This window comes from Prenolepis imparis, unplaced genomic scaffold (assembly GCF_030444845.1).
Source record: "Prenolepis imparis isolate NDT839.2.m4 unplaced genomic scaffold, iyPreImpa1.0 SCAF_4, whole genome shotgun sequence".
NCBI lineage: Eukaryota > Metazoa > Arthropoda > Insecta > Hymenoptera > Formicidae > Prenolepis > Prenolepis imparis.
This window is the reverse complement of record NW_028141162.1, coordinates 14,969,566-14,995,472: the sequence shown is the minus strand read 5'-3', so window position 1 is coordinate 14,995,472 and position 25,907 is coordinate 14,969,566. Positions and strand designations below refer to the sequence as shown.

Here is a 25,907-nt window from a genome sequence, read left to right as displayed (position 1 = left end):
GAGTTTATCAAATGTTCCTTTTTCGCGCATACGGTTTATCGAAATTATATAACATTTTTAAGAGATAATAAAAATGTGAATGAACTAGTTAAAAATGATATAAACCATTTCAAGCAGATTTGAGACGAAACAGTCTGTGAGATAAATTCTAAATAAACTTTAATTAATTAGTCGATTCACAAATACTATTGAAAATATATTTTCAGCAAAGTATGTAAAAATACGTGCATCTTTTTGTTTTCTCAACTTTGATGAAATATAATTATCTCACGTCACACAATTTTTTATTAATAGTTATAAATGAATAAAAATGTCAAACTTACTGTATTAATTTCTGGATTCCCAAGCTATGCAGTACTGTTGGTAACGAGGGTAGAGAATAGCAAAGAGATAACTCAATGCGAGGATAATAGAGAGCAGACACTAGACAGGTCTCTTCTCTCGTTGTTAAGCCGCCGAGCGTGATGGCCCCCCGCGATTCGGACGAGTACGTACATTCGGCGACCAAGTGATCACCCTGTAAAAAGAAAAAAGAAAAAACGTCTAACGTGAGTGCTAAACCAAGAGCATCTTAACAGTTTCGAAAACTCGTCGATAAAAAATTTTACATGACATCAAAGTATTAATAACGCGAATAAATTGCAATTTTTAGATTTACATGTAAAATTTTAAATATATATATGTGTGTTTTATTATAAATCATAAATTCAATTTTGTTACTTTTTAATTGAATTTTGTTACAATAACATTTTTATTCTATGTTAACATGTAATCGCGTTTTAAACCCTGCCGTTCGAGTCCGTTCAAACAATTAAACTCAGGTTCATGCCTTGCGTCTGTAGCATGTCGGCACTTTACGTGATCAAAGCTTATACTTATTGCACGTTAATAAACTTTGTAACAAGCTTATAAACTTTCTGATACGTGCTACGGGTTTATAATGCAGCGCAAAAGTACGTTCGCGGCAACGTAAACGAAAGGCGTGCAATGTAGCGGAAAAACAGAAGAATAGAAAAATAAGAATATATTAAAAGACTGCTGTGTGAAGGACGTAAGTTACCTCGCGAAGCGCTTAAGGACATAATCTCGGATTACTTTCGAAGGAAAAATCTCGGCGGATGGAGTTTGAGATTCTTCCTCCGATTCTTCGCGAATTCTCTTCCGTTTTAATCGGAGAGATATTTTATAATTACATCAGCCCCATATAGCCGTAGATAAAAGACAAGATTCAACAAATTGCCAATAAATTGAAGATCTTGACACAACGATTAAAATGAACTTGAACCTATAATTCGATATCTTTTTCTTCAAACAATTACATATATAAAAAAAAGAGAATATGTGCACTATATTATAGAAAACAGAAAATAGTTTTATCCGCCACGCGCATATTAACATATGTACATATGAGAATTGAGACTTGTACTTACCGGGTACACCTTGACCGGTCTCTGGAGTCTCCGATACTCCTGATAATTGGGATCGTAGTTGGTATCGGCGGCAATCGGCGATAGTTCCTCGCCGCCGCGGATCTGCCGCAGGCGAACCTTTCTGCCGAGTTGGTGGGTGTGCATGATCACGGCGAACATGTTGATGCCGGTGTTCGGTATCGTCTGACCGGTGCATTCGGCGATGCAGTGGCCCTCGGAGACCACCTCTGGCTGGCCCGGGGGTATTATGTGCCGCCAGTTTGGGTCGATGCCGACGCTGAGGATGCCGGCGTCGTGGCCGCGCAGCCGATCGGTATAGAGGAGACGCAGGCCGCTGCTGTCGCTGATGAAGGCGTCCATCTGCGGGTTCGTGTAGTGGGTCTCCAGCATGTAGTAGCGCGGCCCCGTGTGCGGATTGAGTGCGTATCCGGCCTCCGGCGGATAATTAAAGCCCTGGCGAAAGGGGAAAGAAGAGGGACGATGGATTATGCAGAAGCCGGACAGTAAATAAAAACAGAACCGCGACAGCGCGAGAGAGGCACCGTCCGGTTTTCTCCGTATCGGGGCTCCGCGCGATCTGATCCGGTCTGATCCCCTTCCCCCCTTTACTCCGACGACGACGTGTACCGACTCCCCGCCGGACCCCATAATCGGTATCCGCCTCGATCCATCAGCGCGGGCCCCCCGATGCAGAAATTGTCGCTCGTGAAATTCGTTTCCTTATTGAAGAGACGCTGCGGCGCACACCGCAAATTACGCTCGGCTAATTTTAATTTTCCGATATTGATGATGAGCGAGATAACAATTCGCCTGGCTTCGAGGAATCGAGCGGAGTAATCGTCGTTTTAATAAACGATTCTAGATTTATTATTAATGCAACCCGGATAATTTCGATCATCCGCGCCAGATTTGTTTGTCTATTAATGAGTTTTGCAACTTTAAACGTTCAAATTGAGATGATCCACAGTGAAATTTTCTCGTCTCGTTGATATTTTTTATAATTTGCGATAATAGTACAATCTATTCCTACCATGGAGATTTCGTTCAATATTTATTTTCCGACGGTATATTTTCAATATTTATTGTCTGACGTTAAAAAATTAATATAAAATAACATTGCCGAATTTTAAATACCGACGTAGTGATTTTTAAAAATATAATGTTATGCATTAATTTTGTATTAAAAGAAATACAAAATAAAACGGAAAAAAAATAAAAATAAACGCAGCAATCATCGCGTATACTGACAAATATTTAATCACGTGTATCATCTCAGTTAATATTATTATTAATATTACTTATCGTGTTATACTAGATCACTGAATTATATACTCGTTATACACGAGATCCCAACGCGTCTCACGATCAATGCAACTTCGCACGATATTCGAATTACCGATAACCACGAAGAAACAAGTTTGTGGTATTCCTGTTCTCGCATTGGTATGCATTACACCGGACTTGGAATTATCACGAAACTCCGAACGTGTCTTGTACACTTGTGCGTAATGTTTGATAACGTATCAGAGTCAACATATATAAGAATTTACGTGTCGAAGAAGAGTGGATATTTTTTCGATAATCAAAAAAAACACTAAAAAACTTTAATCGATTGTCGACTTTAATTAATTATTAGTTCATTTTACTGCATAACTGACCTCGCGATGCAATAATTAGATAGTTCCATTATCGATAGAATTATTGGAGGAAATTGTAATTTTAATTATAGAGTGCACATAATTTAATAATCATTGAAAATAAATTTCCAACCATTTGCATTTTATTAGCTTGCGCTTTCTATATATTTCGCGGATTAGCAAATACAACGAATGCGTTTTATACTCGCGCAAAATTTACCAACAATGGAAGCGCTCGAGATTCTCTCGTATATGTGTGAGTAAATGAAGTTTTCGACGTACCTCAGAACCGAGACTCCAAGTGGCCGCGATCGTGTTGCACTGGAATGTAGGTTTATCAGGAGCATAACAAACACTCCCGGTCGTTTTGGCCGCGGATTCCAATTCGGCTTGATCTCCGCGGCACTCGTACAGGGTCATGTGGTGCAGGTATTCGTGGCTTCCCGGCTGAATAACTGGTTCATACTGAAATGCAGAACAGGCGTACAAGTTGGTAACGAGGATTAATGTCGAGCGCATGTCGGTTTTGTTTTTGCGACGTCTTCATAATTCGGGAACAACCCGTATCTTTTCATTTTGCTTATTACAGAAGAAATTAATTGATCGAAGAAATCACAAATGTAAGAAGAATAAAGAGAAGGAAAATATTTATATATAATTTTCTCTATTTTATCTAAAATTTTATAAAAACTATATATATTATATATAAATTGCAAACATTTAATCTAATTTTGGAATCAGTTAGGCGTTATTTCAATATTTCTAGCAAGGCGAACATCGATAGATTATCGGTTACGAACTAACAATATTCTATTGATATCGATAGAAAGAGAAAGATTCTTCTTCGCACTTTAATAGACGTCATTTTTCACAGTTTAAGGAAAAGTTGTTAAAGCGCAAAATTAGGAAAAATCGAGCCACGGCATTCGATCTCGCTCCAACGTCGGCAGAACGTACTACATTTCAATTAGTTTTCCTCAACAAATTAACGGCTCGCCGATATTATGGTCATTCGTGCTCGTTAATCTAGGAACGCATTGGTCAATAAAAAGTACGAATAAAGGATGGTCCGTCCGTTTTAAGCGTTTGAATTATGGTGAACGGAACGCTAATCGGTTCTCCTTCTCCGTCGGATGCTAAGAAAGACCCGAGATAGGAACACAGACTTTGCAATCGCATCGCGTAGTTGGGTCACGTCCGATCGAGTTCGAGATTCAGGTGTCGGTCGTTCGACCGGCGATAGATAGAGCAAGTATATCAGCCAGTCGTTCCAACATTCTGTTCGGAAACTCCCCGAGTGAGGATGTGAATATGTTAAAGACTGAGGTACGGTGAAATAAAAAGTAAGAAGAAAATAAAGAAAAAATAATACAATTTTATATTTTATATATATATCAATTTTTTTGTAATACAGACAATAAAAAATCTCTAAAAAGAATCCTCTTACAAATAAATTGATATGCTAATCAAAATTATATTGACTTGCTTCAGCTTTCTAGCAGCTGTCAAATTTTGTCGCGTAAATTAATTAATAAATGGATAAAATTGGAATAGAATATAACTGAGATTTTATTGATATATGCGTTCTGCGAGGAAGAACATATAATAACTTGGGAGGCATAGAATATGGAATTGCTCCGAAATATCCCTTCATCAACTTTAATTGCTGACGTAAAATTCGTGTCGAATGGATAAAAATGGACAGAGACCCAAATAAAATTTAAAATAAAATTTAAAATAAAATTAGACCAAAGAAAAATAGCATTCATACATATAGGCAATCCTTTGGATTAATTATTTCATGTCATCTTCTCCAATTCCTTTTATTATAAATGTGCGATAAAATATGGTAATATAACGGTGTTTTGTTCGGCTTAATTTTCGTTGGAAGAGCGAAAAAACATTAGCATAATGTAAAATACATTCGAGTCTGTCGGCAATAAAATATTTCCGCGTCGCGTTTAAATTCGCGAAAACGCGAATGCGTTTTTTTTACTGCTTTTGCGCCTCTTATTATTGCCGCGGCCCGACTTTGATTTTTAACACTCGATTTGGGTAATCGCCCAGGAAATCTGCGTCGAAATGGAACATAGTACCATGACGTGAACCGATACGCAATAGTAATACGAGGTTTACGACCGATTGCTTTATCACTGTCGCATTTATCGATGACATCTCGTACATCGATCTGTCATCGCGCTGATGGCGAAACCGGCAGCCGGAACAGCGAAACGATCTCACTTACCACATTGATCCTGCCATCCTACAGATCCGCCCAGTCGTACATTTACGACGAAATTTCATAGCACGAATTAATCGATCGTGCACAATAATATCGTACTCGCGAATCGAAAGCTTTTTTTATATCAGAACGGATAATGAAGCGCATGATTATTTCTTTATATTTTTTGCAATAAAAGACACATGTACGAACGATTTAAGAATTCTTCTGGTTAATTACAACACTTGAAATAATTCAGATTCCTAATTAATTAATTTATATATAGAACACTTTACAATTTTATGTATTAAAAAACAAAGTATATACAAGTATGAAGAAAAAAATCATGTTACCGTTTTTAAAATGTCATTTACGATCAAAGTATCATTTAAGAGTTCTCGCGAAAGAGAAAACGCGAAATTGTAAATTGAAATAAGTCTTCCTTCTAGATACGTCAGAGCGTTTTTAAAAAAGGAGAAACCTCCGTCCAGGCTATGATTAATCATCCGATGTAAAATATCGTATAACCTCCAGATTATCATTTTGCGCGGCATATTTATCGGACGGCTACTTGACGAGGCATCTCGAGACGCGAAAACACGCGAGGTAGAAGAATATCTCCCGTATGAGAGGCAAGGAGAGATGGGAGGGACGAGTCGGCAAACTCGACGTGCAGTTTCTTCGGCATTACAAGAGCATCCACCTTCGCTTTAATCAAGTCGGAGAGCGGCGGGCGCGCGCGAGCTACCGTAAACGGGTTATACACCTGGAGGAGAGAACTCACCTTCACGACGTGGTGTTTGTGATTAATGCTCGGCATCCTCAGGACACGGCACCAGAGCAGCATGTCTTGCCCCATGGGTAAACGAACCTGCACAGCAATTCGAATGGTACTTCGTTAAGAGAGTATAATTCCACGCGAAATTAACGGATAGAGCTACTGCATTGAAACAATCGATATTTGATGTATCGACATTGATATCAGCAAGAAATATTAATGCAACATTTCATATATCCAAAGAAAAATTAACGTATAATATATGAGTGAAAATACATGTATTTTAAAACATGTGGAAAAAGCTGCAAAAAACTGATAATATATAATACGAGTGAAATTATGAAGGCATGAAAATATATATTATACATGATATATATTTACGTTTTGAATATCGATATCATTTTTTATTATAAAAAATTGGAATTTTTATGATATAAATTCTATAGATTAATCAATAAATTACTTTAGATTTGAAATTAAAAATGGACTTTTTATAAAGAGAGTACAATATATAAAATTAAAATAAAATATAGAAAATAAAAAACATTAGACAACTCGTCCAACATTTTTATCTGACGAATGCTGCGATATCGCCAGAATTTTCCCCTTTTGAGAATGGGCATTATAATAAACCGTGTCTTGAAAATAATTGCTTACTTTATAAGTGCAAAAAAGTTTCTTTTACTGAAACGAGTGGCGCAAGAAGTAGAGAGGAAAATTCGAGAAACTTGGCTACTTAACGCATACACACCAGGTTTAATGGTTCGTTACAACAAGGTAAGAACAGTTAAACACAAATATATACGAGAAATTCATTACCATATTTTCCGACGCCGCGTGCGACTTACGTAACAAGGTTGCAAGTTGCTTTTATGATATACGAGCCCATTTCGCTCTGTCTCAAAGCAGCACTTTCCACGCCACGCGACTATTTTGCGCCAGTTCTCATGCACGGCCGGCTACATTGTGTGTACGAATGCGTTGCGAGTTTTTCGGCACGTATAAGTGCATCTACCGGTGTTAGTTGCGTTACTTGTTCGTTCGATACATAAGACATACGTGCGAACTCACTTTGCTCAGGGTCCTTTGCTATATTCCAAGCACCTCTTATGTAGCTGCTTTATTATACACCAATGTATCTCAAACATTTCGACGTACAGGGCTCGAGAAATATTAAATATCTCACAAAGTTTTTCATTCATTAATAAGCGTAATCATATTATAAAAAAAGAAATTTTTTTTTGAGAGTTTGAAACTTGTACAACTTTGCTTAATTATGCTTCTTGTTCTGTGACAGAATTACAGGTATTAATCGCGCTAGTACTTGTCCCACGTGTATATCTCCCATCTACAAGTCAGATTCATAGTCTGCCGAATTATTCACGGACTTTCGTGCATCAATGAAACCAGCTTCGTGTGCTGTTGCAATGTACATATCTCAGCAAATATACGAAAAACGATGAACGGAAAGCGAAAGGGGGGGGACGACGGATGGTGGGTCGTTTCAAACTGCTCGCCGCGGGGTGTAAAGGGCGACCCGTATAGTGTTCGAGAAAATTACGATTCTCTTTTTCGCACATCCCTTCCTACGATCGACTCCTGCTGTTGCTGCCCTAAGCGCTCGAGCCATGCCGTCGGATTCTCCCACGCCCTTACGCGAAATTATCGATGTCAAGATTACCGGGAAGAGGACGAGCGTTTATTGTTTTGCGGTCGAGCATGGTTGATTGACAGCCGCGGGCGACAAAGGAATTTTCTTTTTTTTTTTTTAGGGATGCCACGAACGCATTTCCGACTTCTCTCCGGGATAATTTCTTCCGATTGATTGAAACTCGCAAAGTGAGTAACGCACACGTCAAAAAATTGCGATAATTTTTAATATTAAATTGCGACAATCTAGTATAGTTTTTTCAATTGAATTTAAAAACATATTTTTAAACAAAACGCATAAAAGAAGCGTGGTAGCATTTATTATTATATATAGCAAGAATGTAAAAACTAACGAAACTGGCAGCAATTTCTAACAAATGGCAGAGTATCGCAAAACCTGAAGAGAACGGCGCAATGTAAACCCGTTACTCTCCTCCCACAGCCTCGTCTTCTTCTTTGTGACTATTCTATTCATATTCATCTCTCGCGGCGCGATACAAAAGTTATTCGAACGCTCGGCAACTTTCGTGCCCCGAGTTAAGAAAGAACTTCCTGCGGTGCAGGTCAAAATACGGAAATATAAAGCGATAGACAGCGATACTTTAGAAAAAATCGTAGCGATATTTTTTTACGATATTTCGATATCTTTGTATATATTTAAAATGCTAAATAATTTTCCCCTCTCTTTACCCTTCGCATTTAAATGAAATAAAACAAACATATGCTGTTATTTTGAAGGGAGAAAAGAAGATCAAAAAATTGCGAAAAGTATAGAAAGAACAGACTTGCTATCTCGATTATTCTGCTACAGTGATCGTAACAAATTCCTCCTAATGCGAACCGTCACAAGAAGCCCGCGAAAAATGGCGAAATTCGACAAACTGAAAATATATACATATAAATCCGAGTTTGGAACAAATACATCCCCTCGAAAGCGCACGCTTGTCTCAAACGATTTTACACGGCTGACATTTCCGGGTCGTTTATCAGCACGTTCAGTGCGAGTGTGATCTTGCACTTTTTCGCGGGCCAACGAGCGAAGTACGAGAGAGAGAGCGTGGCCCGATTCCGGTCTCGATATAAACTATAAACAGGACCGGGGCGGCAGACGGTGGAATTAGCATTGTCCGATTCCCAGCGATAGCGGCCGACCTCGTAATCTACGACCCGGCGACGCTAATGAACGAATAGTTTTTGCCGGATGTGACCCGGTTAAGATTTATGCCGTCATAAATTCGGTGCACAATGCCGTCTCTCTCTCTCTCTCTCTCTCTCTCTCTTCCTCCCCCCACTGTTCACGCGTCCGATAAAAATCCAGCACGCCGAACACGCTAAACGCGTTCGAACATTCATCTCGCGCACGCGACCTATACGCGTGTCTAGTCTACGCGAATGACGAAAACAGAACCGTGCGATGAGAATTTTGAAAAAAAATCCGGATAAACGAATAATCCGCCCTGGCGGTGTAAAAAAAAACGTCGATATCGCAGAATCAACCCTTTGAAAGTTCTCGACATTCTCGATTTTCTCCACTTTAATTTTAAAACTAGATAACTTTCAATTAATCTTCTAATTGTATAAAAAAATCAAATGTGCTATATAATATTAAATGCTATATAATTTAATAAAAAATAAAATTAATTAATAAATGCTATATATTTTATATCGATTAATTTTAAATGTTTTTTTCGAGATGAAAATTTTACGTTTCCTTCCTTTTTGCAATTTTTGTGCAAGTCTTTAGTATAAAATTATATATTCTTGAGTTAAAATTAATGCCGAGTTAATAACTAGTTATAACGTTAATGATTAGCGTTGATGATTCCTCAGCAAAGCCTGAATAAAGTAACTTTGGTTATCTTAAATACTTTCATGAAACCCTTGGCTTGAAACTCTCCTCTCCCCCTCTCCACCCCTTTCATGGTGCAAATCGAGTCCAATATCACAACGCCAATGGCAGATCCACTTTCGTGAACTCTAATTAAAACTCTTTAATCGTCTTTGTTCGCGCTCGCGAATTTCTCCGCGGTCGGGATGAATATTAACTTTGTTCTTGTTTCTTGTCACGTGCCGTCGTAATAACGCGAATCGTAATAAATGCGCAATGTGCACCAACTGCTCTCTTCTTTTTCTCTCACTCTCTTTCTTTTTATTTCTTTTTTTAATTATGTCAAGAACGAAACGAAATATTTCCTTCTACAGCTACTTCGTTACGTATTTATCTCGACGGAACCTCTTTATTGCATTTATCGCATGGAATGTTAATTTTTATCTCACGGTATCTCTACGCTCGTCTTACACGCTTTTTATAAATATGCGAAAAATTGAAAGCTAAAAGAAGATTAAAACTTTGCGACCTACCTGTTTGTTCAAAATGTCCCAGATCTTTAAGGGTGGCTCCGCGTCCTGATTACGCGAGCTTCGTCTGGGCTGCGTGTCCCTCTGCACTAGATACAATGGCCTCGAGCCTCGTACCGCGCCATGATCGGGCAAGACCCCGGCCGCTGATACCGGCTCCTCGACATGATATTGCCAAACCACTTGCATCGTGTCGTTCTGAAACACAAAGGATGGCCCAAAGTCAAGAACGGGTTCTCGTTCTGCGCATTTTGCTGTCGAAAAATATTGATAGAGAAACAGGGCTACAAAGAGGAGCTTACGCCCTTTATCCAAGTCTCTATAAAAATCGTTGCCTCTGGAAAAGAGGCAGACGATGCGAATAAACGGGCTCCTCTGCCGAACATTGCGCGCTCGGCTGCGTCTTTTAATCAAACCTTTCGTAAAATTTACGATCGAAAATTGCGCTCAGATAAATTTTTTAAAAATTATTTTAGAAAAATACATCTGTATCGATTTCTCTCGCTAAGTTTCCACAGTTTTTTTTAAATAAAAATAATTTTTATATAATACATTGGTTAAAGCGATAATATTTTTCTTGTTTTCTATAATAGGATCTTTAATAACTCTGCAATTAACAAAAATCCAGACTTGTCTATTTTTTATATAATCCAGGATAACTCGAGCCTTTCGGCGCTCTTAAATTCGCATAGGGGACTCAGCGTCAATGATCTGCGGCCTTGCTGCGGGCATACGCGATTCACCCTCGAAAAGAAAGGCGACCGCCGAGGGTGGCCGCGCGATATACCGAATACAAGCGACAATGTCCCTCTCTTCCGATGTCCGCTTGTCGCGGTTGGCCGCGAAGCGTATACACGTGTCCAACTGCGTGAAACTTGGGGTCGCTTTTGCACGCGAACGAGCCACTTACACATCTCGGAACAATCGCGTCTGATTTTCAAACTAGCCCGCGCACATAGGTTTCGTTAACCGATTCATTCTAAAAAAAAAAAAAAATGCCATTGACCCTACTCGAACGGCGTGAATAGAAATAAATAAAGTGATGTAAATACAACCGGATTTACGAGCTCATTGTAATCAGAGTTATTTTTGTGCTTATGTTAATATAACATCCTATATCCAGTGTTAAAGTTTGTAAGTAATGATAGATTCTCTACTGCTTTTAGTCTCTCATCGATCGATTTCACTTCATTAACAGAATGAGATGTAAAGTATACGAAAGTGGAGAATAATTAAACGCGAATAATTAAATTTGAAATATATAAAAAGTGAAAAATAAATTAAATTAAATAAAATAAATAAATAAATGAAATTACATTTAACACATACACAAATTGTTTGATTCTAGCAAGATCGAACGATGCATATTTTTAAAGTATACACAATAAAAAAAATTCATCATTAATTGGATTTTCATCAATATAGAATGACAAAAAAGGATTGTCAAAATAAATATATATTACATCTACTTTACATATTAAACTACATATTAAGACATTTTACGATAGCAATTTGCTTAAATCGTATATTACAAAATATTACTCCGAGAATATTAATTCCGCGAGAGATAATTCGCATTCATCATATTCTCTCGATCGTTATCGATTCCTGTCTTTACCACCGCTAAAACATATCGGGGACCAGATTAAGAGCGCGCTTTGCCACTCCAGACACGTCTCGACGTGAAGAAAAAAAATCGTCGGCGGAATCACAGAAGTCTCGCGCAATCGGTATGCGAATTTGCAACCCGCTCACGTGTTACCTATTCACGTTCTTCGATAATCGTCAAGCGTTCCCCTCCTCAAGGGATAGGGGAGAAACCTCCACGTTGTCCGTTAATTTCACCGCGTGCAATCATCGGTGCACCTACGATTATTTCAGAGTCTTGATTTCTGAGACGCTCGGGCGCCCGTTTGAATTTAGGCTCTCGTTTGAATTAAGGAAATAAATGGGAGATAGCGACCCAGATTCAGCAGGAAGGGAAGATTCGAAAGATTCTCGGGGCCAAAATGAAAAATCGATTAGAGGAAATGGTAATCGCTTTAGAAGGAACGAGGCGAGAATCGTGCGATTCATCTTGGATCGATTCTGAAGAGATGTCGTTTGACTACATTTTCGTTGTTCTCTCTTCGATCAAAATGCAGATGCAGATTTTCTTTTCAAGCGTTTTTTATACATATGTCGAAACTAATCAATTTAATGTTAAAGATAAAAACTTAGCGAAACTGTGTTTAAATAAATATATATTATCTTATTCATCACAACAAATTTCACATGAATTTTATTTAAAAAATTATATGTTTATCTATCCCGATAATATCGAAAATTAAACAATGAAAAAGGCTACTATAAAATTCATCTGGTTATAAAATTTGCTTAGTGCTTTAAACTCGTAATTAAATTCAATTTCTATTAAATCATTAAAAACTCTTATCACTTATCACTATATTTTATTCCTGAGCCTGCCAGGATGATAATAAATGCATCTCTTCCATTCTCTCTTTCTGTGTCTATGTTTTCTTCGCATACAAAGTTTGTAATTAATTCAGCAAGTTCTGATATTTCATATTTCATCTTGACGATTCCGACATAATATCATAATTTATCTTCCGCAATATTAAATATCATAATTTTTAACTGTGCAAATACCGTATAATTTAACTTTTCTGATTTTTCGAAATCTCTTTATTGGCGCGCTTTAATTAAATTTCTAATTTAAAACCCAATAATTTTTTAATTTACTTTGTAATATATTGTTTGTGAATTATTACTATTAATTTAGCTTTATTACGTTTTTTTCGTTAAACGATTCGATAAGAATTTTATCTCTCGTAACAAATATCCTCCCTTCTATCGATTCCGATACATTCTTATGCAAGAGTTTCGGGAAAAAATACTAGTTCGTGAATATCCTTGATCGTCGAGTTCAAAGGATGCGATGCTATTGTAAGATACGAGTCTACCATTCTCGATTCGGGTAAGCCATGCGTTCGATCTCAGAAATCCCGATTTAAAAGATCCTAACTTGCTGCATCCTTAAGTAGGTCGACAAGAGAAGAACGATGCGAAGAAAGTTCTCCCAGAAATGGGAAGCGACGTCGGCGCTTGTAGAGATCATTAAGCTAATATATAATCCATGGAAAATATAAGGGTGCGTTAATTAGCACGAGAATGTTTATTATAGATATTCATTAGAGGCAAGAAGTTACGACATAGTAAAGAGAATGTTGTGTGTGTATGTGTGTGCGCGCTGTAATAAAATTATAACAAGTTATACAAAATAAGAAGAAATGATTTATAAGAACTTAAAGAAGCTTCAGATAATACTATAACAGAATTACAAAGTCTTTAGTCGTTATCAATTAGCATTCTCATTAATTTATGTGAATAATACTTCGAAAATTTCGTTTACTTTACTTACTTTTTTACGATAAAAAAAATTTTTAATTTTAACAGAGGAGAATTGTGACCGTTTGCTAGAGATTTTAACTCGGAGATATATATTTCCATAAAAAGTATCCTCGATAAGATATATGGATGAGATATAAAACGACGAATCTTGTTTGAAAAAGATAGGCTAGGTAAGTTTGCAGGACAAGATGTAAGCAAGAAGACAAACGGAACGGATTTGAGATTCGAAGACATCCCCTGCTAACTCAAGCAGCGTTTCTTTCGCGGAGCAACTTTGTTGTTCGTTGTTCTCACGAGCCGTAAATCTCTTCCGCTTGTTCGTTTTGCACACGGATGTCCTTTCCCTCCCGCCTGCGTATCTACGTTTAGGAGCACTCGTAGCTCGCAATTATCCGTTCCAATAGTCGTTGGGTCAAATAGGAGAAGGGAAAGGAGAGGCAGAAGATCCCATTTCGCGAGTTAAGGATGTCAGCCGCGATGTGAGCAAATGGCCCGCGAGTTCCCTTGGAAACCCTGGCATAAAAGATCTGGGCCACGTGCTCCGTAGAATCCCAAAGTTGAGTGCGAAGAGAAAGAGAAGGGATAGAAGAAGTGGAAAGAGGGGAAGGGAAGAGGGTTGATCGAAGGGTGAGCGTTGATTCTATAATGGTGCTTAATAGAGTTCGCTCTTTATTACGCGAAGCGAGTAAGATTATTGTTGTTGCAGACTTTCATCTTTGAACTTTATATGAAACGAATTCTGATCTTGACATTACGTAAAATAATTTATCGAACGAGTAAAATAATTTGCACGAAGGAGAGCAACGTTACATTTTATAAATAAAATACAATCTCAACACATTTGACAATTATTCAGTTTCTCTCTTGCAACTAAATACAATTTTCTTCATCTATTTTAGCGTTAGACTAAACTTGTCGGAATTAAAGGTTAATGTTCTCCATCTGAAATCTAAAGGTCAATGTGATATTGACGTTACTAAAAAGGTTGCAATAAAGGGATAACGAATGGGAATCATTCAGTACCCTCGTTGAGCACGTGAACTCTGGTCTATCCTTCGAAATTGAAAAGCCACTTCTCTCTTTTTCCCTCTTACAACTTTCCCACCACTCTGTTCTTCCGCTTCTTCGGTATTACACCAAAAATCGTATCTCACGGCTAACGTCGCGCGGCAGTCGTTGAATTTAAGGGGCGTATCCCAATTTCTGGGTTAAGAGATATCACTTGCTATGTGAGCAAATCACGCGCTCTTTCTTCCTCAGAAAATCCCGTTTTGGAAGCTCGTTTTATTGCCCGTTGCATCCGCTTTCAAATCTTTACTACGAGCGGTAAGTCGAAGGAAAATGAGCTTCGCGAAAGCACGACTTGTGTGAAAAATGGCCTTTTTGTAATGAACATATTCGAAGGATGGATTTCGGGATTGGCTGTCAAAATTTAAAAATAATGACGGATATATCGCAGAATTTTTCGGTGTGAGACTATATCAAAATTATAATAATGTTTAAATGAAGATTATTCGAATAAAAATTATTTATCTTATATTCGAATTTTTTCATTAATTTTTTAGAATAATTTCTAGATAATTTGTGTACTGTTTTCATTGAGAAACAGATTTCGCCTAATTGCAAACGTAAACAATCACCGTCTCCTCCTTTATAAAAACAATTCGGAAGTCAACACCGACGACAATCGTTCCACTTTGACGCGGCGAAAGAGCAACTTCGCTTTCTTTGGGATAACTTTCGAGTGTGTCGAAAGTATCTTTCTTTCTATAAAAAAAAAAAACAGAGAGGGAGGGAACGGAAAGAAAGGAGAGCATCGCGAAACTTCGACCAGCGCGAACAGTTTGCTTCTCGCCGAAAGAAGCGAGGCGAGTCTTTACGCTCGTGGGATAGACAAACCGATACTAGCTCTTGCCGAGGGCAACGTTAATTGCCTAAAGTACAAAAACCTGACGGCCGGTTATCGACGCCGCGTCTCCGTTTTTCCCTTCATCCCTTCCGCCCTAGCATCCGTCTTGTCCGCCTGTCGTCTTAGCCGAACGCGCGCGTTCGCACACAACTCCGATAGGGAAAACTAATATTGAACATTCCTAAGTAGAATGCAAAGGGTGCGACTCGGAGGGCGGCGAGCCACCCCGGCCGTCGGGAGAAGCCCGAACTCGAACTTGAAAGTTTTAAAAAGCAATTAAGGACTTCAAACTCCCGACACATTCGCTTCTCGTCTGCCTACAACCCCGTTCATACCGCTCAACCCCTTTTATATATATATATTTTTCTCGCTTCGTTCATCATTACTATTCTCCCTCTTTCTCTCTTGCTTCGTCCCCTCATCATTTGCGGCAGACATTCGATGGCGGCTATCAAAATTGAATTATTTCGTTACTCTTAAAAGAGCTAATATTTTTTTCAGAGGGGTGTTTCTCGATAAATACGATCCCATCCTCGATTAACCACAGTGGTGGTTTAGAGACATCTTTAAATGTGAAAAAAAGAGCGCAATAAAACGCTAAAGATACTTGATAGTAATTATTAACTACTATAATTTGTACATTTAAAAAAAATGGATCGACTTTAATTTAAGATATTTAAATCATAAACTTTTTGAAGAAAAAATAAAACATTCTTTATTAGCTCTACTCTTTTAAAATAGTTTATTTTATAAATTAAGAATTTGATGATTTAACGCGTGTGAAAAAAAAATCAAATGCAAGTTTGTCGAGAAATTAATCATTAAAATTAAGAGCCACACATACATAAGCTAAAGAAAATATTGATCGTCGAATTTCGTCGGCTTGTTACAAATATTTAAATCTGTATATCATAAATAAGTGTAGTTTGCCATAAAGTAGATAGGAACTTGCTCGCATACTCGCCACCTGGGAACGACGGAGGTGCCGAATCGATAATCTCAGTCTCGCGAGATCTAGCCGGGGGTATCTCGAATTCAAGTACTCCCGCGAGCGTGAGCGCAATTTGCAATAAAGCAATACACGGGCTTCTACATATTTATCACCGTGAAACGTAAGGAGAAATCGATAATCGCGCCGGAATACCGATCCGAATTGCGGGATCGGATCGGTTCACCGACGACCGACAGTCGAACTCGTACAGTCGATGCGCCGTAACGAAAACGCACGTAAATCTCGCCCGGATCTTTACCGCAATCTCTTTACGGGTTGCTTCTGCGGAAATCGATAAGAAAAGCGGCGAACGTTTAGGAACGTCGAGATATTGATGATTCTCTTACGAATTTCACGCGCATTAATTTCGGGATATGAGATAAGATCCTTTCAAATTAATTTCAAACAGCATATTTATAGCAATACATATAGCATAAATAGACCTATATATATATATATATATTATTCTATATATTGCTAAATATATTTTTAAAAATATTTATAAAATTATTATATATAATTATATATAAAAATATAATATTAAAAATATAAAAAATATATATATATATTTAATATTAAGAATCAAAAGATTGAAAACGGCGATCGAACCTTCACTAAAGATCGACGAATTTGTTTAAGATTAAACGACCGGAGAGAATGGCGATGTGAAGGACACCCTGTGTACAGGGTGGCGTATGTGTCCGCCTCGACTGGAATACGATATGCACACTGTACGTGGGTGCAGTCATTCGTAACGCGCCAGTGCCATTGAAAGTGTCGCGCGGGCCCGGTTACTGTAGCCTGGCGCACCTATGCCGATTAGATTCAAATAGGTATCAGTGTTTCGCGTGCTACGCGAGAAGAATACTTTACGCCGCATCGATTTTCTTCGCGCGGCGCGTGCAAACTGAGCTCCCTTCTCCATACCCGTGTTTAAACTGCCGCTAAATGCGCTTGTCTGATTCTCGTCGTGGGTTGATAAGCAACGCGATTCTCTCTCGTACATTCTCAGGACTAAAAATCAGAATTAATCTAAATTTAAATACCTGATTATATTATCACTGTGTTAGATCAAGACGGTCGCGATTAAACTGCCTAAGTTTGAAAAATTACAATGTAATGAAAAAATTAAAGACCCGTTGACTATCTTACTTGAAAATCTCGATATCTCCCCCAAAAAAACAAGATCCTTCTTAATGCTCGTATAATACATTTTTAATTGAATCCTTAACTAATTTTTTAATGATTAAATCATGGAGAGAAAACGCGAAGAATAGGACAAACTTCCTCTTTCGCATAATATCACTGAAGATACGATGAAATTAAGTCAGCCGTGCGCCTTTTGACGTGATAAAGGTCGCGTAACATTTCCTTTAATTAGACAGATGCGATATTCAGGAATCTCGGTGATATCTCTTACTTCGCGTCTCGACCTAAGAACTTCGAAGAATCCCAAATAGAAGCCCGTCGCCGTCCAAGTGTCAAGTGCGAGTAAAATCGCTTTATCATGGCGACGCAAGAGCAATTCCTTTTCCTCGTTTCTACTCTGCGAAAGTTCCCTCCTCCTCCTCCCTACGTCGACTAGATAATTTTGGAATCGCGTGATTAAAGTTCTCGCGATTAAAGTTCTCGCTTCGTTTGAATAATGACGCGAAAATGCGCGCACATCGACGAAGAAGATACACAAGCTATCGGGCGCTTATTGTGTTAGTTTCCGTACTTGGGGTACTGTATAGTCGGCGATAAAACAAGCCTGATCTCGCACGGATATCCAACTGCAACAGATAAGACGGCACGATTCCCGCTCATTGTCAGATGTACATACAATATGTACACGCGTGTATCGCCCTATATGTTTAATGAAGTCTGAAATTAAAGTCGGCGACACCTCAAAGAAGGTGAGATGAGTCTATTCGGGTCAATAATGATTCTTTGATTGCTGTAAGAATCTTTCAATTATTAAATGTGACATTTTTTATTTTATGCAAAAAGGACGCAAAAATATCATAGAATTTATCAGAAAAAATTTATTATTAGCTCTTAATAATCTTAATCTGCTTCTGTATATAAAAATTAAAAAACGTGACGTGAATCTCTTTTAATTATCAATTCTTCTGCACAGAAATGTATTCACGGATATTTTATTTATTACCGCGCAACGTATTCATGGATTTAGCGAGGTGTTTTATTTTTCTTTTTTTTTTTTTTTAACTCACGAGACGGATATCGGAACTTAATCATCACGTATACCGGCGGACTACTACGTTGAGAAGCATTGATTGGATACGCCTGTGTACGCCGCGTCGAAAAAGGGAGGGCTCCGCTAACAAGATTCTATCGCTTTGCTTGGTGTATCGTTGGTGCTCTCTTCATCAACGTGAAGCCGATGAGCCAACATCGGCGAATACGTGGCCACCGGCGTACCTGAGCACATCCTATGGTATGTACCCAGTCATTAACGGGTAAACTCAGTCTAAACTTCCCGGTGGATCCTGTCAAGGACCCCGAGCAATACTCACGAGCGTTGTTGCAACGTAACTAAGTGCGCGTCGAATTCGCCCACCGATGCCTGAACTTCAGCGTTCGATATGCGAAGATTAATGGCGATCGTTTCAAGTAACTTCCGGATTAATGACACATCGATTTATTTGCCGGACGAGCCTAAAATGTATTTGTCAAATTTCCAATTACGCTCTCTTTCTCTCTCAATCCGTTAGAATATAGAATATATGATCGATTTTAAATGCGTGTTGAAGACACGTTGGTCTACATATATGTATGCAAATCCATCTGTAACGTATGTTTATTTCACGAGACAATTAACTGTTATTTTCACTAGTGGATTATTGGTCATTAATTAATGTTACGATTGTTTAATGAAATGATGATTGAATAAAATATGCGCTTCGTTTCGCGATTGCAGTATTCGTAATTTACATGTTCAGACTGCGTTAAAATATTAACATCAATTCGTGATTAAAATATTGATCATTTATATATTGCTATATAATATATACATATAATTTTATATACGTTGCAAAAAAATGAAAACTAAAGACGATCTCCTCCAAGCTAATTTACATAACGACGTTAAAACAAGAGTACAAAAGTAAAAAAATTTTTTTTTAGCAAAAATATTTTAAAATAATATCTAAAATCCAGAATAAGAAAGTTAAATCGTGCAATACTGGATCTTGGATTCCTCAATAAGACACTACTATTTTCCGCTTATCCAAGGTCAATAAACGTGCGCGGACCGCAATGGACCCGTTGATAAAAATAGCTGATCGAGACAGTCGGAATCGGAAGGTGGAAACCCACCATCCTTATCGCTTATCGACGTGCAACAAAGCGCGCGAGTATTCGCGTCAGCAAGCCGCGTGTCGGGGCGAGCACGAACGGCGTTTGTATAATTAACGAGCTTTGCGGTGGAGGAGGCAGGAAGAGAGGCGGGAAGGGACCTCTCTTCCGCCTCGCGGCGGGTTCACCCTCTTCCAGCAGAATTGCATGTGTTCGTTCCGCGGCGCGCGCCACTTATGCCGAGAATACTGAATTATTCCGCAGCCGCGCACACGCGCGGCTCTCCCCCGTCTCGTAATTCTTCGGCTATCGATTCCGCGTTATATACCGACTCTCTCGCCCGGTGTGTATCTCCGTTTTCCCTCTCTTTCTCTCTTTTTTCCTTATTTTATCCAACGCGGAAGGCACCGTTTACCACGCTAAATGACCGAGCATCGGTGTTCGCGTTCGCGCCGCGCCGGCTCCCCGTCATCCAATATGGAAATCGCCGTGAAAACACCGAGAATAAGTCCCGTGGCTTTTCACCCCGCGCGTTGCCGCATTCATACGCGCCAACTTTTTCCTCGGAGAAACGTGCGAATCTTCCCTTCTTTTTCTCTCTCTTTTTTTTTACCGATAGGAAACATAACGATATAAATAAATGTACAGCAGGCGTGAGTGTGAGAAATGTGAGAGAAGTTACACCTGAAAAATCGCACGTATAGCGCAGGAACAGCGTAATACTCCTATTGTATATAATGTATATATGCGTTCACTTTTAAAGAAATACTTATCACCCGACGCAACGTAGAAGCTTACGTGATGTAAATGTAAGGATGTAAATGTAAAAGATGGTACTCTCTCGAGATATTCAGATGACGAGCAAACTGTCTGCTGACTCACGATTATAGGGTTTACCAACTCACAGTGTATTAACAGATGTCGAGAGAGAGAAGTGACCGTCGATGAGTCGTTCTCCATTCGCTGCGTGAAATGCAAGCGTAGCGAATGGAGTTCTAATTTAATCTGAAGCATAGTGCGCGCTCGGCAAGGATATCTCGACGTTGCTTAGCGAGCGACGGGACGAGACGACGTCCTAGCCTATGACGTTGACTGTCGTGTCAACGAACCGGAGAATCCTTAGGGACCCCGTTGTCGACAGGGCAGACAGGAGGGCACTAAAGTTCGCGTAATTTAGGTACGGCGTAGACTCTACCTCCGCTATATAGCCGCGTCAATATTAATCATTGTCGTCGTTGTTGTCGTCGGCAAAATGTCCGGGAACGCGGATACATTCGGGAAAATCGGAAACAATGAGCGATCATATCCTCTCGCAAACGTACGCGGAAGTACGAGGCGGAAAAGAAGGTATGAAGATGAGGGGGAGAGAAGGAATAAGGGAAAGGAAGGGTTTAGGTTTGTCGAAAGCAAACGTTGCGAGAATCGAACCACTGTGAATCGTCCAAATCTTATCCGAGATACAATCGATGAAGTACATCGGGCAACATCCGCCTCGCAATTTCCTGTTAGAACGCTACTAAAAACGCTTCGTATTACTTCGTTTTAATGCCTCGATAAACATTCTTATACTTTCAACAAAATATAAGATGGTTGATGTTGCTGTCCTATAATCGACTGTATCATCAATTATAAAAATAATAATATTGCGACAAATATAAAACACAATCTTTTGTGCTTCGCGTATAGCATTCTTTATTTTTGATACTTGGAAAAATCTCAATTTTTTTTAACAAAAGTGTCGATACTAATTAATGAATAACGACTGAAAATAAATCTCTCTGTAAATTATATATTTGAGAAATATAAATAGATAACATATATTATTTTGTGAATTAATTTCAAATCATTTTTAGCTTTTACTTGAATAAAATCGAGATATGATGTAAAATTTAATGTATATAATTTAAAATGTTTTAAATTATAGATGCACTTTTTTAGGTCTGCCTAGCTTCGGCGTTTCAATTTTTTATGTGATTCTGAAAACAGAACGTCAAGTTTATATATGTCCCGATAGTGTGAAAGACAGAAAAGGGCGGATAGCTCTCGTGATAATAACGACTCATCATCTTCTCACAATTCTCGCAGGCTTAATGAGCGCGAAAGTAGAAAAGGTAGAAGAGGGGAGCAAAGGAGCGCAAGGGTAAAAAGGGGAGGAAGGGCCGAGAGAAACGTACTATACGTCAAGACAATAAGTGCCATTAAGATACGATGGGGAGGCTTAGATAACCCCCGCATGAACCTCTTTCGCGGATCCGGTAATGGAGGATTCCGTTTTATTACGGCGCTATTTTTGGAAACTTACGGATGTCCTTACTTTTCCGGTGTAACGATCCAATCTCGGTCGAGCGACTAGCCATTCGCGATTCAGATAAGCGCGATAAAGCTCTCTTCATTCGGAGGTGTCCGAGTGTTGGCCTTTCAAAATGCACCCATTCTGAATCCTTCTGTCACGAGTTAAAACGCGGTATTTTAAACTCATTTCTATTTAAAAAATCGCTCACAAACACATTAAACTATGTATAATATATGAGACGTTATATAATCTATTCATATTCTAATTTCCAGTGTTGTGAATTCAAAATTTTATATTCTTACTTTTTTAGTACGGATTTGGAAAAAATCCTCTCGAGCAAGAATATAAATAAAATATTATTTTATACGTAAGATTCAAAGATTCAGCAGAAAAGTAAATTTTTCCCTTCGTCTCTTTTCGATGATTCTCCTTTAAAAAAGCTTTGATAAAAAACAACTATATATAGTCTATAGAGTTCTTCACATCAATTTCATTTCGATTCTCTCGGGAATATCGCGTATTTACACTCTTTATCTCGTGCAGAATAATGGTACGGTTCGTGATTTCGAAAAAAAAAGTATTGAAATAAGGAGAGAGGGAAAGAGAGAGAAGAAAGTGCGCCTCTACGCGAGTATATATTCACGCACACATATCGTCGCGATATACCACTCGTGCGCGTCTTATCCCGATCAGTAATTAGTCCGATCGTTCGTCGAGAGCCAAGGGGCCGACTGCTGATTGGTATTAAAGCCACTGCTGATTGGATAAAATCGATGCTACCGCGATGAGCAGGTTCTTCCGGCGAGAGAGAGAGAGAGAGCTTTCGCTCCCTTTTCTTTCGTTCCTCTCCGCTCGTCCGGAAATATGGCGGAAAATGATCTCGACATTATTAAATTGAACGTGTAAAGATTAAGAATTACGTTCCCTAATCTTTTTCTTCGTACAAGCATGAAAATAAAAAGTTCCGAAAACGTAAAAATCAGAAATTTTAGTCGGTAAATTCTCCAAGCAACAATATATCGGTTACACAGATTTAAGAATCAGTCCGCGAGAAATACGCGCGACTTCTCGGGGAGGCGAGATGCCTCGTATATCTTCTTCCGTATTTTCGATCCTCTCGAAAGAAGTTCGTCGGGAAGCAAATGACGCGTGCACGCTGAATACGAAAAAGCGCGAATCCACGGAGAGGTCTGCAGTAGGAGATGACGCCGGAGTGCAAAGAGGTGCAGAAGAGAGGCGAGACGCGCCCTTACATTCCGCCTTATATATTCGAGAGACGGGAGTAGTTTGCGAGCACGAAGAGGTAAAAGAAGGGGATGGTATACGCGACTCTCGGTGGTAAAAGGAGCGTGGAATAACGCGGATTGCGACGGCGAAATTGGAGATCGAGTGGCGAACGCCGAAAGAGTGGCTGCGCCACTCGGCGACGCAAACGGGACTATTCTATTCGGGCAGGATGGAAAATGGAAAAACGCACCCGCATACGCACAAGGAGAGAGTGAGACCCTGGAAGATTGGCCCGACGCGAAATAAGCCGCGCGATATAAAGTCCCCCGACATCGTCGTCGTATAGTCGTTCTCGGCCGTGGGATTCGCATCTGGTTCGAGATTCGTATATATTTCAGTCATTGGAGTTCTCGCACAGAGTGCGCGAGAATCGATTCGATAAAAGGATCATCGACTTTCGATCGTCGATTCGGAAGTCATAAGCCGATGCAAACTCTCTCTCTCTCTCTCTCTCTCTTTTGCTCTCTGCATTTTCATGAGAATTAAATAAATATCAACACCTCGAAGAATAGACTCGTGCTCTACTCTACGTTGGTAGCTTGGAGAGAATATAAGGTTGAAAAGATGTCAAGCCGAAGATCTTAAGGCGACAAAGTCACCTTCGTTTTTTCCAAGGCAAATGAAGTAAATATCAAGAAAAGAGAATAAACATTGAAAAGTAGGATTGTAGGTTGAAAAGATGTCAGTTTCCACTATTGTGATTCGGAAGGCCTCTCACAAAGGTATAAGTCCGCTTTCATTTTCAAATTAAAGACACGTCAGGAATAGTCACGAGAAATGAGAATCTTCGTATGAGGATTGAAAGGATATATATTTTTCTTTTAATTTCTCCTCATTCAGATTTATAAATATCGACAAATGATCCATCGTAAAAATGCACAAACTTTTCCGAATCCTCTATTCAAACGCAAATTAAATCAATGTCCTCAGACGGATACAATTATCATCTGACTTTTTAGAAAGAAGAAAATATGTATGTGCGATATGTCAAATAATTCTGACCCATACTCCGCCAAATACTATGTAAGCATCAAGTGCCTGAAGAATAAAAAGAATGAAAATTTTTCACACAGAAAATTTAAAATACGGAAGGTTGAAAAATCGTCGAGAGTAAGATTCTTCTTCGCGCACTTCTCATTCGAGTTCGCAAGCACGGACAGCGAATTTGTCGCGAAAATGAAGGAAAATAGGTGCAAAATGTCTTAGGCGATCTTCTTCCAAGATCGTGCGATCGCTAAAAATGAGGTTCCATTGAACACCTGGTTATAGAAAAATAGATAGATGCGAATATTCGGCGCGAATTTTTCCGTGATCAATGTGTGCGCATCTACATACATAATCAATAACGATAAATTATGCCGGAACGTTATTTTGATACCGAACAATGTTCTCTCGAAACGTGAAATTTTCACGTCATATCGAACAAAATTGATGAACAATTTATATTGACAATTTTTTTATCGCGTCAATCATTTATCATTATTAAGGATGACTTAGATGCCGCGCTCTTTTCGTAATAATTTAATCAGAACTGCAGATATCGTTTTTTTTCCATAGTTACGATTCAATTTTATTATCTGTTCGCGAAGCACCGCGCAAATGACACACAAACTCGCTCGTCACATCGATGTGTCAGCGCACAGCTGACTGAGAGAGACGCGCGCGATAACTACCGGCGCTTATATAGTTTATCTGTAAAAGAGCAACGACGCATATTAACGTAACGTGGCGTGACGGCCCGGTCCAGATACGACTTCCACGTATCTCTGCAGTTTGAACTGTCGCCGCCTGCACCGTAAAACTGCATTCGGAATTTCTGGTAATATCATTCGAGCGCTATTAAGCCGTCACAGCACGAACGACGAGTTTAGAGCAAACGCTTTTCGCGCAGTCAGGAAAGTTAACTTCAACTATGCGTTGTGAATGTATAAGTAGCGAATAATGTTGAAAAGCCATCGCGCGGAAACGGATTATTGTTTATCTCTCTCTTTTTTAAATATCTTTATCTTTTTTAAAATGGAACATACCTATCAATTTTTCGCTTCATAATCACTTCGCTTCAATTTACTTAGATTTATATCATTCCTATATACATATATACACGCGAAATACACCATCGATAAAATATTTAAACACTCAGAAAAGCACGTCCAATAACAATGAAATTTTTATAATTATTTATAATTACGTCGCAGACGTAGATGTGCAAATGATTCAATTTGAATGATTATGCTTAAAAATTTTTTTATGACTTTACAAGAATATTCTAAACTGCGGAAACTTGTCGTTAAATTAAAAATTTCGAAGATCATTATTTCATTTATAGTGTTTCATGCGCTATTAAAGATTTTAATAACGGTGAAGGTGATATCGGTCCTTTGAAGAACTTGATCGAAACTCTAATCGCTTTTGTACAAAAATAAGTTTTTCTTAATATTCGAGAAATGATTATACAATTTTCGTCATAATTTACATATAGTCCTCCATATCAAATCCTGAATTTAATTGTACCAATTAATAATGAAAATTACGTTTAGTTTCAATATCCAATATCAATCTAATGATTTGAGTTTTACTGTATTAATCACTGGCGGATCCTTGGAGGGGGGGGAGGGGTTTAACCCCCCCCCTGCAAATTAAAA

At 38.7% G+C, this 25,907-nt stretch overlaps 1 protein-coding gene across 3 annotated transcripts in view; it reads right to left on the bottom strand.

The window, feature by feature from the left end:
* Window positions 1-25,907, bottom strand: part of Olf413 (DBH like monooxygenase olf413) — a 263,489-nt gene that overhangs the window by 7,855 nt on the left and 229,727 nt on the right. For all 3 annotated transcript variants that reach the window (XM_083035221.1, XM_083035222.1, XM_083035223.1), the window contains 5 exons: window positions 10,078-10,272; window positions 6,073-6,159; window positions 3,350-3,532; window positions 1,431-1,883; window positions 324-517 (listed from right to left, as the gene is read on the bottom strand). In XM_083035221.1, coding sequence (XP_082891347.1) covers window positions 324-517; window positions 1,431-1,883; window positions 3,350-3,532; window positions 6,073-6,159; window positions 10,078-10,272 — 1,112 coding nt within the window. The remainder of the gene's footprint in view (window positions 1-323; window positions 518-1,430; window positions 1,884-3,349; window positions 3,533-6,072; window positions 6,160-10,077; window positions 10,273-25,907) is intronic.